General features: G+C 43.9%; 1 protein-coding gene and 1 long non-coding RNA gene across 4 annotated transcripts in view; one reads left to right on the top strand and one right to left on the bottom strand.

Annotated features, from left to right (window-relative positions):
* The window catches only part of PANK1 (pantothenate kinase 1), a 50,097-nt gene extending 37,365 nt beyond the window's left edge, over nucleotides 1-12,732 (bottom strand). For 2 of the 3 annotated variants that reach the window (XM_070432729.1, XM_070432730.1), the window contains exon 1: nucleotides 11,771-12,732. In XM_070432729.1, coding sequence (XP_070288830.1) covers nucleotides 11,771-12,476 — 706 coding nt within the window. In that variant the 5' untranslated portion in view covers nucleotides 12,477-12,732. Of the gene's footprint in view, nucleotides 1-10,849; nucleotides 11,084-11,770 lie in introns of those variants that run through there. The other variant, XM_070432731.1, reaches the window with a different exon arrangement.
* On the top strand, nucleotides 12,105-14,029 carry LOC139021898 (uncharacterized). The gene is made up of 2 exons (XR_011473566.1): nucleotides 12,105-13,310; nucleotides 13,425-14,029. It is a non-coding gene; the product is annotated as an uncharacterized lncRNA (long non-coding RNA).
* Nucleotides 14,030-16,376: the final 2,347 nt, after the last annotated feature.

Genomic DNA, 16,376 nt, shown 5'->3' with positions numbered 1-16,376 from the left:
GAGAGGGCTAGAATTCTTTTAATACTGTTTCTAATCTCTCAATCTCAAACCAGAAACTACAGAAGAGATACTAATCATTCTAGTCCAGCGATTTGGAGTGATACCAAAGCACTATTTTTTAAGTTGATTTCAGAGAAAGGAAGGGAGAGGGAGAGATGGAAACATCAATGATGAGAGAGAATCATTCTGCTACCTCCTGCATACCTCCTACTAGAGATTGAGTCTGCAACCCAGGCATGTGCCCTGACCAGGAATCAAACTGTGACCTCCTGGTTCATAGGACGATGCTCAACCACTGAGCCACATCGGCCGAGCAAAGCACCTTTCTCTAGCAGCCTACTATTTAGCACCAAGAATAAGGTTTCTAATCGCAGCCTAAGAAAAAAATGGTTAAAAATCAATCATAAAAGAAGAATAAAAAAATAAATTAAATAAAATAAATCAATCATAAAAAATAATAACAGGTACTGGCAAACAAATGAATCCTCACAGGCAACACATTATTAGATTATCATCTCTCTATCAAACAGAATCCTATAAGAGAAACATGCAAATTAACCATCACTCCACCACACCCACCAGCCCATCAGAGTGACTATGCAAATCAATACAACAAAGATGGCAGTTAATTTGCATACACAGAGCGAAGACTGAAGATGACTGAAGATGGCGGTGTTCACAGAACTGGAGCAAGCAGGAGGCTTGGGTTGCTCCCCGCGATGGAGGAAGCCAAGCTTCCTGCTGGCCCTGGGCTCCGCTCAAGGAGGGGCTGGGGGCCTGGGTCGCCGGCGGAGAAGCCAAGCCTCACTGCTGTGGCCGGACCAAAGGCCTGGGTCCCGGGTGCTGGAGGAAAACCGGTGCCGGCAGCCAGGGGAAGGAAGGCCTATTGCTCGAATCTTCATGCAACGGGCCACTAGTGTAACAATATGCACCGTGGTTAGATACGTGAACTTATCTATTGTGCATCATAAAATACTATATATAGTCTCTCAACTAGGTATAATAAATTGTTAACTTCTTTTTAGCAAGTAACAGAGTACAGTTAGGTTTTTTAGAGTTCTTGCCCTGGCCTGCGTGACTCAGTTGTCACAGTGTCAGCCTATGCACAGAAGGGTTGGCAGTTTGATTCCAGTCAAAGGCATGTACCTGGCCTTGATCGGTTTCACATTAATGTTTCTCTCTCCCCACCTTCCTTTCCACTCTCTCTGAAAATCAATGGGAAAATATCCTTGGTGAGGATTTTTTAAAAGGGTTCTTATCTTTTAGAGATACATGTGAAAACATTTACCACTGAAATGATCTGATATCTGAGATTTGCTTCAACAGCACTTAGTTTGGGAGGGGAAAGTTCCCTTGTAATAGATAAAATAAGACTGAACATGAGTTGATAATGATAGAAGCTGAGTGATGAGTAATTAGCAGTTAATTATACTCTACACTCGGTTTTTTAAATAATTTTGAAGTTTTCCTAAATAAAAAGACTATTTAAATCTCAACACTTTCCAAATACTCCTTTAGGACAGTGAGAGGACAAATGGAGCAGCAGGTTACCTTTGTAATAAAATTCAATTGGGTATAAAGAAAAAAGTCCCTTTTTTTTAACCTCACAAATTTTGTTTATGGAAACAAACATTCCAAGTGCCTTTCCCTCTTGGCTAGGACAAATTTCAACCTGCCCGCCCTAGCCAGAATCATGAAATAAAGCTATTCTGGCAACTCCACCCTGCCATTTCTGCAGCAATAAATACATTAGAAAGGTGCCAGTCTCCAGTGGGGCCAGAGATTTTCTCCTAGTTAAAGAAAAAAAAAATGTTGGTGTTCCCAAACCATAAGTCATGAATGCGAAACTCAAAATATTCCAAGTCACTCAAAATGAAAACAGTCAATCATAAAATAAGGATAAAGAAGTCCAAAGTTATTATTTTCCTTTGGTTAATACTTTACTGCATGCATATCTATATCTATAATATCTATATCTCTATATCTCTATCTATGTCTGTATCTATCATAAAGACATGAAGACATGTAGTATATTCTTTTCTTCTCCTTTCCTTGGTCCCCCTGCTGGTGCACATTGCTGGTGCACTAACCTCTGCTTGTTCGGCTTATTGGGTAATTCAGCACTAAGCCCAACTATATTTGAGGTAGGAATTTAAGAGGGAAAAAGGTGGGGCAGATAACAATGTGATTCCAAAGTCTACCCTTATACCATAGAAGGCCCTCAAATATTTGTAGAATACTTTCCTGAGAATAAGGCTCCCTCAACTAGCTCGTCTTCTGGCATTGTCCTACTTAGCAGAGGCCCTGCTGACCTGTTCCTCCCATTCTCTGCCTCACATGCTTTAATAATTCAGTTTGCATTACTGATGCTCTCTGGGACTTTTCTCTGAGTGACATGTGACCTGAATCCTAGTCAGTGGTGTGCCGGTAAATGTTTAACAACTGGCTCTCTGAAAATAAAGCCCCGATTTTCAGCGTTTGCCAGTTTTCATTGTATAAATACTCCCACGATGGCCATTTTCAAGCTACTAACACAAGGACATTGAATGCAGAGTTAGGAATTAATGCATACAACCAGCTCCCAGAGCCTGTAGGAGTCAACTCTAGCATACTGCTGGGACTCCTGTGGTACCCCCCTACCACTCTTTAGAAATATGTGGTCACCCCAAAGAATAAATCACATTTGGGCCACTTCCTCATAGTAAGAACCTTCCTTAAAAGGTAAGATGTGATTATCTCCTTGGCCAAACTGATATTACCTTCCTCCCCCTAAATATATAGCATCTCTTTAGATATTTTTCATCGAACATAGGCAGTTGGGCAAGTGTTAATAGTAAGCAGCCTCAGCTATGTTCAAGTCCTCTGGCTCAAATACCAACAGGATAGTGACACGGAACTACCACAGTATTTGAGTGAAATCAAGCCAGGCAACTGGCTTCAGGCTGCACTCCAGCTTAGAACCACATGAAACCGAGTGTGTCATCCAGAGTTGAGCACAGTGCCTGGCCCAAAGGAAAAAACAACAACTAGTTTGTCCCTGTGGGACCTATAGGGATTATTAAATCTCAGTGTTCAATTAATATTAATATTAAGATCAACACTTGCCTGATCCCTTTATGACAACCCCACAAAGCCACCCTCCAATCTAAAGCTTTAATACTTTCTGGCAACCTAATACAACCTGCTCTGAATCTCATGGGTGATCAAGTCTGGCAGATGAAGGTTTGTGTCTTGGTCCTTCAGAGGGTAGGACCCCAAGAAACAGCCAAGATAAAATGACTGTCTTTAAATATCTAATGAGCATCACGTAGAAGACAGATGCTATACTGTCTTGTCAAGGAACACAGGTCAAAGTTATGGGGAGGCAGATTTTGACTTAATATAAGGAAGGACATCTAACACCATCACCCCTAATAACAGCTAACCCTTACTGAGTGCTTGTGCTTTGCTGGAAGTCTCACCACACTGCTTACACATACAGAGCTTGAACTTAACTAAGTCTGTCCCTGCCTCTCACTCCTGGACAGCCTACTTCAGGCTACACAGGAGTTGTTTGTCCAGGAGCCCCAGGAGGTTCCTAGTAACTGGCACTGCCCAGTCTGGTCACAGGTCACAGAGGTTCAGGAAGGTCCAGACTGTCCTGAGCTGCTATCTAAAGTCCCTGCGGCCTCAGGTTCAGCATAGGGTCAAGGTCAGGCATACCAAAAAGTTCACAGGCTGGTTTCAAAGGCAACAGGTGCCCAGAAATATCCGTCCTCTCATTTACCAGAAGAAAGTTTGCTGGGCTGGGGTTAAAATGAAGTTCCAAGAACTGAATGCAGCAGTTCTGAATTCTGAAGCCTTGTTCAATTCATGCAGCTAAAAGCTGAATTTATAAAGGAAAAGTGCTCACTCTCCTAATCCTTCTCATATCTTTTGTGCATGCATATCTGACTCCTTCAAGGCCTGAGATAACTTTTTAAAAAAAGGAAATTTCTTAGGCCCTGACTGGTTTGGCTCAGTGGATAGAGTGTCAGCCTTCGGACTGAAGGGTCCTGGGTTCGATTCCGGTCAAGGGCATATACCTTGGTTGCAGGCACATCTTCAGTGGGGGGTGTGCAGGAGGCAGCTGATCGATGTTGCTCTCTCATCGATGTTTCTAACTCTTTGTCCCTCTCCCTTCCTCTCTGTGAAAAATCAATAAAATATATTTTTTTAAAAAAACATTGAAGGAAAAAAATAAAAGGAACTTTCTCCTGAAACTAGATTAGCAGTAATGTAAATTACACATTCTTACAAAATTGCCAACATCAGCCCAGCCTGTGTGGCCCAGTGGTTGAGTATCCATCGACCTATGAACGAGGAGGTCATGGTTTGATTCCCAGTCAGGGCACATGTCTGGGTTGCAAGCTGGATCCCCAGGAGGGAGTGTACAGGAGTCAGCCCATCAATAAATTATTGATGTTTCTATCTCTCTCCCTTCCTCTCTGAAATCAATCAAAAAATATTTTTGAAAACAATAACAACAAAATGTCACCAACATCACTCTCCCGCAGGGTACACCGTACTCGGTCTCAGCAGTTGATATGAGGAAATCTATGAAAGTGACAATGAGGTCAAGACTTGTGACACAGGTCGGGTGTCCTTCTAGAAATGTCAGAGGGAATTAGGGGAGCTTCCATTCAGGTGATGTCAGCTCAAGTCAGAGCATACCCTGAAACCCAGTTCCCAAAAGGATCTCAGTTGGAACAAGATGAGTTCACAGAAATCCTGAGGTTTCAGAAAGTTTAAAAGCCTCTGTGCCTAACAGCACTAATATTAATATTAAATGCCCTTTATTAATAATAGCTAGCATTAATAGCAAAATATCTTTTACTAAGCATGTACCAGGGTCCCAGCATTCTACTATACACTTTATTTTTGTTTACTACAATTGGTCCTCACAACTGATTTAAAAAAAAAAGGCACCATTATCTCTACTCAAAGCAAGCTTCTAAGAAGTTAAGAATTTCACACTGTTAATAATTAGTCAAATGAGGATCTGATGGCTCCCAAGGTCTAGAAGGCTCCACCCCAGAAACTGTCCCCACTTCTTTGAAACCCACTAGAATCCTGAGTGGTCCAGTGGCCCAACAGGGTCAAAATCTGAACTTAGATGGTTTTACCCAGAGTATGTGGGCCCTCCCTCAGTTTCTTCACCTGTAAAGGAGGATCGAGATAATACCTGTCTTACTCCATTCGGGCAGCTCTAACAGAAATACCATACGCTGGGAGCGTATATACATCAAACTATTTCTCACGGTTCTGGAGTCCAAGGTCAGGTGCAGGCAGATTCGGTGTCTGGTTAGGGCCCACTTCGTTTATTGCTGTCTTTTTGCTGCAACCTCACATGGCAGAAACGGTTGGCTAGCTCTCCGAGGTCTCTTTTATAAGGACACTAATCCCAATCATAAGGTTCAAACATCATGACCTAATAATCACCTCCTAAAGGCCCTGCCTCTTAATACCATCACCTGTGGTCAGAATGTCACTATATGGATTTTGGGGGACACACACACATTCAATCTACAGCAATACCTATCTCACAGGGTGTTTGTTAGGAGTGTCTGCTGCTGTTACTTCTACAAGCACATAGATGAGCTTTTTGCCAAAGGTGTAAAAATTGCACACACTTAACTTTGCTGAAAGTTTTACAGAACATACTTCGTTCACCCCCCGCCCCCCCCACCCTCACCCCAACATAAATATACAATAGGCTTATTGTGGCAGAAAAGAATGTCAGCTAGCTGGCAATGGAGTTAGACTTGGGTTTGAATTTTGACCCTGCGATTCACTAACTACAGGGTTAGGGCAGGTTTCTTCCCTTCTTTGAGCCTCCCCTTCCCCATCTGTCATATGAAGAGTGGGAGTGGTCAGTGCGTATTTTTGTAAAAACACATACAAAACAATAGGCACATAGTTGTTGCTCAATAAAAGCTACTCGAATTACTCAGTCAACCAACCCGACTACTGTAGGTACCCACTATTGTCATAAGTTCTTCCATCCTCTTTCCAAACTATAAAGACATCTGTAGAGGTCCAGATCATTTTGATGTAACTGCCTCTAAAAATAAAATTTCCTTGACCCTTTGAATCATCTACTTCTTTCCAAGGAAAAACACAGACACACACACGTGCATGCAATGATTAGCCAACTCTAAGCATCTAAAGATGTCATCAATTGAGTAATGAGATACCAAGCTTGACACCTGCATGATCTAGAGAAAAGGTCTACTTAGAAATTCTGCGAACCACACTGGGTACACTGAACAGTTTCCATATCTGATTCGGAATGCTGTCATCCCAGGGTGAATGCTGGCTTACAAATGAAAACTAAAGCATGTGTAATTAAATATCACAGAAGTCAAACCTTGATTTATTTTTATTTTCATGGTAATTGGTCAGTATTAAAACACACACACTCAATTAAAAGGCATGCTATCACACATAAAAAAAAGAAAACCAAAAACCTGTCAATTAAAACCAGTAGTCCTTTGTTTCCCTACTAATTTTGTCTCTAAAACCATGATGGATTTTGTTTTATTAACTTGCTTAATTTAATGTCCCACATGTTAAAAATTGATTACTATGCCAAACAAAATATGCTTTGTATTAATGTTGAAATCCGCTTACTGATCTTTTGGGGAAAAGTGGTATTCCTATGTCCACCAGATCCTGATTCCTGACCCAACCACTTTGATGGTGGCTGCTTGAGCCTTAAATTCGTAATCTTCAGTTCAAATGTGCACTGGACAAACTTCACTGACAAACAGGAATCTGACCACATCCCAGAAGGTAGCAACGCTGGAGTAGGCTCCTGCTTTCCATTTTGCCCTTTTGTTCTTAAATTGCAATGCTTCCCATCCATGTAGAATTACTGATTTTTTTAATACGCATGTATCCACACTAGATGCAGATTCAACCAAAAAAATTCTACCAATATCTCTTTTATCCTGCTTTTTCTAATTAGCCAGATTCAGAGGTCGTGGAAAGCCCAAGTGCCAAAGCTAAATGTCCCGAAATTTAGAAGCCTTGTACTCTCACAACGGTGGCTCCCTAAAACTGTTACGGATCTGGGTTTATTTGTTTGTACACAATGAACTCTCACCTATTTTCTGCTAGTGTTTACCTGGATGATCTGAGAAGTCAGAACTTCCCCTCCGGGAGGCCACCACCCTGATCCAGCACTTACTCCAGCCTGTTCCAATGCCCTGGGAAGGAGGAAGGCAGCTCACATCCTCCAGCCTCCTGGTGATGCTCAAATACTTGTCTTTCTGTAGCATAGTGTTCAGTGACTCAAACCGTTCTCTCCTTTACAATTTTCTCCTCTGTCCTCCAGTGGGGCTTATCTAGCACTGTCCTTGGGGTCTAAAATATCCAGGATTTCAAGGCAACATCTACATACTACTTTGTGCCATTTCTGTTCCTCCTCCAAAAAGTAGACACATATCAACCAATTTTATCGAAAATAACTTATTGGGTAGAAAAGTCATGTACAAAGGTGGTGCTGCAGCCCTAGTCAAGCCAGACCCTAGCTGCAGCCTAAAGCTACGCGACAAACTAAGCAAATTATGGTATGCTCATATAATGGACTATTGAGAAAAAAAATAAAATCATTAAAAATGACGTTTTAATGCTAAAAAGAGAATTCCAAATGTCATTTTAGTACTACCTTTCAGATATGGCACATTTTAAGTGGATGTTTTCTTTGAATGATGGGACCGTGGGTACTTTTTCCAGCTTTTTGGGTATATTTTTGTATTATCTAATTGAAGGGGGAGGGCAAAATAAGGCAATTATGGGACTACAAGTGTTACACCTAATCAAACAACTTTGTGGTCTTTTTTATCCTAGGCCATTTTTTTTTTTCCTTTTTTAATCCTTCACCGGAGGATTATTTTTTTCATTGATTTTTAGAGAGTGGAAGGGAAGGAGGGAAAAGAAAAAAGAGAAACATTGATGTGAGAAAGACACATCGATTGTTTACCTCCCACATACGTCCCAACCAGAGCAGGGGCATGGAGCCTGCAACCCAGCTACATGCCTTTGTCCAGTAACCAAACCCATAGCCCTTCGGTCTGAGGGCCAATGCTCCAACCACTGAGCAAAACCGGCCAGGGCAAGGCCTTTTTGTTAAAACTAAGAAAGTCAGTCTGAGGTTGTCTGTCAGCTCAATTTTCTTGTCCTATGGATTAATGGTGGACAGTGTTCTGTATGGTGACGACAGTTGGCATTTACTGAGTGACTGCTATGTATCAAGCAGGAATCTAAGTTCTCATATTCAATCCTCACATCAACCCAATGAAGTAGTATGATGATCTCCATCCTACCGATACTAAAACTGAAGCACAGAAGTTAAATTACTAGCTCCCGGCTGCAATTCAAACTTAAGCCCTCTGGGGTTCAAATGACTATACCATTTACAATGGGACATCAGGCACTTGTTGCATCTTATTAGGACTATCTATCATTCATTTCAAAATATTTGGGAGGTGAGCTGCCTCCATAAGGTGCTATTTATATATAGCTTTCAAACAATCAGAGCACCCAGCAGACCCAAGGCATCTCCCTATTGACACCATATGGAAACTCTAGTGAAGGACTTTGCCAAAGTCTATGGCAGAGATGGAAACAACTACCTCAATGAGGTGGTGATGCCACTTATACCTTTTCCTGTGTGACATCAAACATTCATGTGCAAGGAATAAGACAAGAAAATACATTATCTATAATCACTCTTCCATCTCAATTGGGGAGATAAGACAAATAACATAAAACAACTGGCACAAGGTAAAAAGGCATAATGAAATACTAAAGCACAGAAGTCAGGTCCAAAGTATCATAGTATTTTTTTTTATAATATATTTTTATAGAATTCAGAGAGGAAGGAAGAGGGAGAGAGAGATAAAAACATCAATGATGAGAGAGGATCATTGATCGGATGCCTCCTGCAACACCCCTACTGGGGATGGAGTCCGAAACCCAGGCATGTACCCTTGACTGGAATCAAACCTGGGACCCTTTAGTCCGCAGGCCGAGGCTCTATCCACTGAGCCAAACCAGCTGGGGCAAAAAGTATCCTGGTATTTTTGAAGGCACAAGAAACAACGCTTGGAGATCACCTAGCCAAGCCCAGCAGTTCAGGATGAGTGCTAGTAACTTGAGGTCACACAGCTAGCTGCTAAGTAGCAGAGGCAGGTAAAGTAGCCAAGATTGAGGAAGCAGTTTTGGAAAAGCTTTGCAAGAATAATGTAGGGTGAGGTGATGGTCCTTTAGGTGAAGACAGCAAATAATATTCCCCCTTCCTGGTTTAGTGAAATCAATCTGCCACTGGTCTGATTTTTAGATGACAAGATTGTGAACAGTCCCTGCACTGAGGGCTCAGATTTAAATTTTGTAAATCATTGAAAACTACTGACCTGTTTATTTTTTTTCCATTTATTATTTTAAACATTAGGCATTTGAATGTGCTATCATATTCAACTCAAAATATTACCAAATAGAAACACAGCTTCCCACACATGCATTCCAGGTGCCTGCCTGAGAAGTGATCATCTGACTGTCCTAACATACAGTTGTTCGGACAGAAGTAGGTGTCTGATGTTGTAAACTGGTAAGTAGAAATTACTTGTCCGGCTTCGGTGCTTCCACCACTAACACACTCTTAAATACTCTTTGTAATAATTGCTCACAGAAAATCTATCAGACTCAAGAAAATAGAGACATGCTTAACTCTCAGTAGATTCATCATAGCGTACCTAAATATCAACTGATTGAGCAGTAGTATTTTTATAAGAAGATCCCTGAATGTTTACAGGCAATGTATGAAGATATTAAATTAAGCCTAGTTTTAACTAAGAAATTTTGGTGGTGAACACAGCATATGTGATTCAGAACGTGTAAAATCTATCTCTGAAATGCTTGTTCAAATCTGAGAAAAGAAAACATGGTAGGAGAATAAAGTTAATTTTGACGAATCCTTTTTAAAAGTTTGTAAGTAAATATGGTTGCTAAACTTAAACTAAAATGCTTATTTTTGTAAAAATTACAAACCATTTTACTTTTCGACACAAAGCACAGACATAATGTTGTATTTTCTTGTATTCTAAAATAATTCCTGTGGGTTTGCAAGTACGAGTTAAGGCAAAGTTATTTTTACTTTGTCTCCAAGCCATTAAGAGTGTATTTTCACTTCCTCAAAATTATTTTAAGAAGTGTTATATCCTCAAACATAGATCATTCAAGCTAGCAATACTAAACAAAAACTCAGTACAGTTCTTCATTATATTTTAGCTATTTACATTGCAAACTCTCATACTATTTGCTAATGTAGATGAGAGAAATAACTAAAATGTAGTTTCCAAAGAAATAAGACAGGTTAATAAGACAAAAGTAATCAACATTTAGTCCATAAATAATCATTTTCTAAAAAGTCTCAAAAAAAATAAAAAATAAAAGAAAGAAAATATAAATTCAGGTGCTAAATGTCTTCCTTACAACCAAGGCCAAATCTGCTGTGTGGCTTCAAAGTTCCAGACAAGATCTAACTTTCAACCTAAATATTTCTGACCTACAAAACACAATATCAGAGTCACCATGTCCCACAGTCAGGTTAAAATACTTTGCAAAGTCTCGGAGACTTTAATTGAATGTAAGAAAGCTAAGAGTCTAAATGGATCAACAGAGAGAAACAAACTGAAGCTGTTTGCCAAATATTAAGCTTTTACAGAAAAATCCAAAACTTATCTAGCAATGTCCCTATGACAGAATAACCTATATGCAAAAGGTGCATGTTTTAATGCAATCACTTTTTAGCATGCATCTTACTTACTTTGTTTTTTGCCATTTTTAAGCTTCATTAAAGACACCCAGAAAGATGTAACTAGTTGAATGAGGTTCGGCTCAGATAGGAAAAACCAGTTCTAAACTCGACCCACAAATTTACATCCCAGAACGCCCTGCTGGGAAGGTACTCTGCAAGCTAACATTACATCTACAAGCTTTAGATTGTGAAATAGTGCGTTACAGCTTTCTGCGCTGTATATTAGCATTAGAAACCCTCAACTCCAGTTTCCACTACCGAAAAAAAAAAAAAAAAAATCCACCTCCAGTCCTCATTGGCCCACATAGTTCCGGCCCACATGGTATCAGTGGGTGTGTCTGGCCCAACCGGTCCTTTCATTGGCTGCGAAAAAAACAGCGTTTAATAGGCTGTGATTTGGAGGGTTGTCAAACTCCACGCCTCCAGCTCTCGAGCTCACCAATAGACCCAAGGTGCTGGCTGCTACTTTACGATTCAAAGGGCAAGCTGGCTGCTGGAGCGCCAAACCCAGCCAGACGAGCTCCGATAAGGCAAAGGGGAGCTCCGACAGTCCTTCTAGTTCTACCCTGGCTCCCAGGCACCATCAAAGGTTCCCACGCATGCAATTTTCCACCGACAAGTCAGAAAGCCGAGCAGTGCCTTTGCCTTCCACAGAGCCGCGATCTAAGGAGCACCCGAGGCTCCGTGTCCAATCGGCCCATTCTACAGGTGGAAGCAGTCAAGGCTCAGGCTCAGACAGCGAGTTTTAGTACTCAGCGCTCCTTGGGAAAAAAAAATCAGTTCGGGGCGTCCCTCCGATCAGTGCCCCCGACCCCCACCCCCGACGCCGGGCGCTGGAGCGCACGGGGCGCGCGCCCTGGCGTTCCCGGGTGCCTGGCCCCGCGCGCTGCCTTCTGCCTCCCGCCGGCGCTCCCCGCCCAGCGGACTTACGCGGCCGGTTCTTCTTCCCGGAGTCCGTCCTCCTCCGTAGGCGGCATTTCTTGGCCGGGGAGTCGTGCTGAGGGGGCGGTGGCTGCGGCTGGAGCTCGGGCAGGAGCGGGAGGCGCGAGGGCGCCGCATCGCCGCCGCCCGCAGAGCCCCGGCTGCAGAGACGCGACGGCTGGACGGGCGGCGGGTGGAAGCCGTTGTGCAGCAGCCCGTTCGCCGCAGCGTTGCCGGCGCCCGCGGGGGCTCCCGGGGCGTGCAGGGCCGAGCGCTCAGATTGCCCGCTGTGAGCGTCCATGGCAGAGGCTGGCGGGGCGGCGCGCGGGCCCCGCCTCAGGCGGCCTCGCTGGAGGTCATTCTCGGGCGTCTTTATTTCCCCGGATCCTCCCTGCGGCTTCCGATTCAGCAGCCGCAGAGCCGGCGCCGGGGGATGGCGAGCTGGGTGCTCCTCCCCTCCTCCCACCCTCTCCCCCAGCTCCTCCACGTCCTGCCCCCCGCGCGCGGGCTCTGCAGCGCCGGCCTGAAGCATGCTCTCCCCGGCCACGGAATCGGGGATCCCAGCGCCACCCCAGCTGGGGCCCCCGCCGCCCGCCTCCTCCGGATCCCGGGGCCCAGCGACTTCAAACGCGGCTTCCTCACTTCCCAGACCTGTCCCCGCTACTGAGCATGCCCAGTCCTGCCCGCCGCCGCCGCCACCGACGACTCTCAACATGGGGACTGAAGTTCTCCGGGTCTTCAAAGAAGGGATAGGCGGGTTGGGCTTTGTGTAGCGAAGAGAGCCGAGGAGAGACTGAGCGAGGCGGGCAGCTTCCGGAGGAATGCACGGGGAAGACGTTAAATACTGGAATTTGTAGAGGTTTCAGGTTTGCTACTCCTCTCGCCTGTGGGCTAGATACCTTCGCAAGGTCATTCGCGTTGTTCCCTCCTCCCTGAAACCCTTGTGAGTGTGTTTGAGTTGAAGTGATCCAACTGCTCACAGGCCTGAGGGGAGGGAGGAGAAGGGATTATTTTTAGAAAGGTAGGCTGATTTGGAGAGGGTGGGGAGTGCTGGCGCAAACACGAGCACCACGTGGTCTCGTGGAGTTGTCTTTTGCGGGGAGGAAACCTAGGAATACAGTGTAAGGACAGTGAAGGGCACAGCTGTAGGCAGGATTAGCCAGAGCTGGAAGAGACCGAGTAAACAGAAGCAGCCCCGGCTATAAAAAGCGCTTTCCTCACCCAGAAAGGACTTTAAGAGACAATGTCTTGCTGTTTGTGGAGTGAAGGAGTTGCCTGTGTTTTAATGAGGTGGGATAGCCTCAGCATCAAGTGGTGGTCGACACCAGAAACTTGGGAGTCAAAACTGGGCTCAAATTTCAACTTAGCCAATTAAGCAAGCCGAAGAAAATCATTGCTAAAGTTAACACACCTGGCCATAGGAAACAGGACTGGGCATGCTCAGTAGGCAGGACAAATTCGGATGGTGAGGATCTTCCCAAAGTTGTGTAATCCCTGAGGCCTCAGCATTTGAATCTACCTGAACGTACCTGGTACAGTCTGTCACACAGTAAGTGCTCAAAAGAGATTGTTAGGGGCAGAAATAGAATAGCAGAGAGTAGCTATAGTTATAAGAAATATTAAACATGCTCTGTTAACCGTGATTGTTTTGTTCTGATTAAAGAAAGCATATTTTCATCTGGCTGGGAGTTGTACACCCCGGGACCTGGGAGTTAACCTTGGAATGCCTTCCATTCTCATCCAAGAAATGCCTATCATTACGGAAAGATTAACAACCTTGTTACCAAAGAACAATGGAGTCCCAGAGGCATCCACACTTTGCAACCCCCCAGCCCACATTACCTATAATCTGTAACCATTTTACCCGTTTTCATTACTTTTCCATACCCATTCTTATTCCTTTTGCCTACTTCCCCATGTAATCCTTGTTTTTCTACCCAATATAAGCAGTTGGTTTATTGGGGGGTAGGAGATAGAGAGTAGATTTTTGTGATGACCTGTTGCTCTCCCAAATTGGCTGCCATTATTGTAATAAAACCTCACATATGGCCCTAGCTGGTTTGGCTCAGTGGATAGAGCGTTGGCCTGTGAACTCAAGAGTCCTGGGTTTGATTCTGGTCAAGGACACATGCCCGAGTTGTGGGCTTGATTCCCAGAAGGGGCCGTGCAGGAGGCATTCGATCAATGATTCTCTCTCATCATTGATGTTTCTATTTCCCTCTCCCTTCTTCTCTGAAATCAATAAAAATATATGTTTAAAAAAAAAAACCGCCCTGACTGGTTTGGCTCAGTGGATAGAGCGTTGGCCTGGGGACTGAAGGGTCCCAGGTTCGATTCCAGTCAAGGGCACATGCCTAGGTTGTGGGCTGGATCCCTGGTGGGGGGCGTGCGGGAGGCGGCCGATCAGTGATTCTCTCTCATCATTGATTTTTCTATCTCTCTCTCCCTCTCCCTTCCTCTCTGGAATCAATAAAAATATATTAAAATACAAAAAAAACCCACAAAAACCTACATATGATCCAACCCTGTTTGCTTAATTGGCTTAAGTAGTGACAGGCAGCCCAGACCCATTAGTTGTCTGGTTTCAAGGTCATTATTCTAATTTCATTGTTATTATTAGTTCACCCTTCATTTCAAACAACCGGAGCAAACCATGCTCGCAGCCATATTCATTGTGTGGTGTATTGTGCGTGATGTTCTCCATTATTTGTACTTAATCCATGGAGGAGTCAGAGGCTTCCCTGCATTCAGCAGCAGCCAGATTGGCAATGCCTTCAGCAGAACCTTACCTAGAAGCAGACATTTAGAACCCACTTGAGCGCTCTGGTCCTGTGGTAGGCAGTTAGACAGGAGCAGAGCAAGGATGATGGGCCAGGTATAGATGGTCACCAAGGTGGAAAGCCCTGGGTGCCTAGCAAAGGACAATTGTAAAGTGGGACCTCACCCCCAGGGTGACCTTTCCTCCCCTAGCAGTTTGGACCCCCTGACCTTTCCTCCCTAGAGATAACATCTAGGCCTCAGTTGTATTTCTGCTCCAGGCCCAGAAAAGCAAAACCAGCCACAGCTGACCTCAGGACCAACTGCTTTGAATAATGACCCCATGCCCAGGTGTCAGCCAGCCAATCAGTGGAGACCACAACCCTGAAAGGACACACCTGGAAAAAGGCTGAATATTCTATTGAGACCTTCCGCTGGAATCTTCCCCAAAATCTCCACCTTTAAAACCTGTAGGACATGGACCATGTGCGCTCTCACTCCCGAGAGCAACCTGAACCTTTTCTGTCCTTGTCCCCTCTCCCCAGGCTCCTTACCATTAGCTTCCTCACTCCCTAGCTCCAAGGGCCCTCCCTTTAACTCTATAACTTGTTTCCTAAGCCTGTTTCTTCTAGGAATTACTTTTTCTACTTCTGTGATTTACCAAATAAATGTTTTATATTTTGGGTCTTGGCTCTGAATTCTTTCCTAGCCAGAACTCAAGTACCGAGGTTGCTGAACCCAGGAATGGTCTGATCCCACTGGTCTACCACCCAATGCTGTTCCAGCCTCCGACAACAGTCCATCCACTCTTTCTTTTCAAATAAGGAAACGGAGCCACAGAGAGATGGCTGAGGTTATTAAGAGCAAAGCTAGGGCTAAATCCTAAATCTTCTAATTATCTCTGCTTCCCTGACCTTATCATATGTGAAGACAGAAAAACACCTAGGTTATCTTCTTATAGAGTAGTAAGAAGCTAGGAAAATTCCAGGACCAGCGGAATGGGGAAACTAAGACTGATAGCTAAAAAGCAGTTTGCAGCCACCTAGTAAATCCTATCTTCCCTAAAACAAGGACACACGAGGAAATGGTTTGCACTTCTCCTTCCCAACTAGAGGGTGAATAGCTTAAATCACCCTACTCCGGGAGACAGATAATAGCAATCCAATTAGTGCCATTTGCCCACCACACCCAAGGATGACAAATTAAGAGAATAAATCTCCTTAGGTACATCTGCATAGAGCTGATGAATATTCTACTGATACTCCCTAAATGCCCAGCCTTTAAAGCCCTGGAAGACAGAGGTCCCCACTATCCCCTGAGCTCTAAGGGACCCCATAAGGCTTGCAACTGGGGGAGCCCGGGGCTGTGGCAGCTCCTCCCGGGCGAACCCCCTGAACTTTTCTCTGACTCTCCAGTGAGCCAAGGCAGCCTGAGCTCCCTCTACAAAGCAGCCTTTCAGTCCCTTGAATGATTATCTCTTTGCTGTTTCCATCACTTGAAATTCTCTTCCCCCAGACCTCTTTGCCTGCCGGATTCCAACTCAATCCTCAGATCTAAATCCTCATTTAGAGAGAACTTCCTGATCCTTAAAACTAGATTCCCTACTTCCTTCACTTTACCTTCCTGACTATCAGTTTTAACTCTACAATGGGAATAATAATATAACATTACTGAGTTGTTACAATGATGAAATGAATATATCTGAAAAGGGCCCAGCACATCATAAATACTATGAAAAAGTTAAATATTATTCTTTGTTTGTATGTCTCCCCCCACTAAGTTTCCTTAATGATTCCTGTTCTTAATGACTCTCGTTCATCATTGTATCTCTAGGAAGCTCTTGGTAATTATTTGTGAC

The sequence above is a fragment of the Myotis yumanensis genome, unplaced genomic scaffold (genome assembly GCF_028538775.1).
Source record: "Myotis yumanensis isolate MYYU_CA2020_CCGP unplaced genomic scaffold, mMyoYum1.0.hap1 SCAF_13, whole genome shotgun sequence".
Lineage (NCBI taxonomy): Eukaryota > Metazoa > Chordata > Mammalia > Chiroptera > Vespertilionidae > Myotis > Myotis yumanensis.
This window is presented reverse-complemented; position numbering and strand designations above follow the sequence as displayed.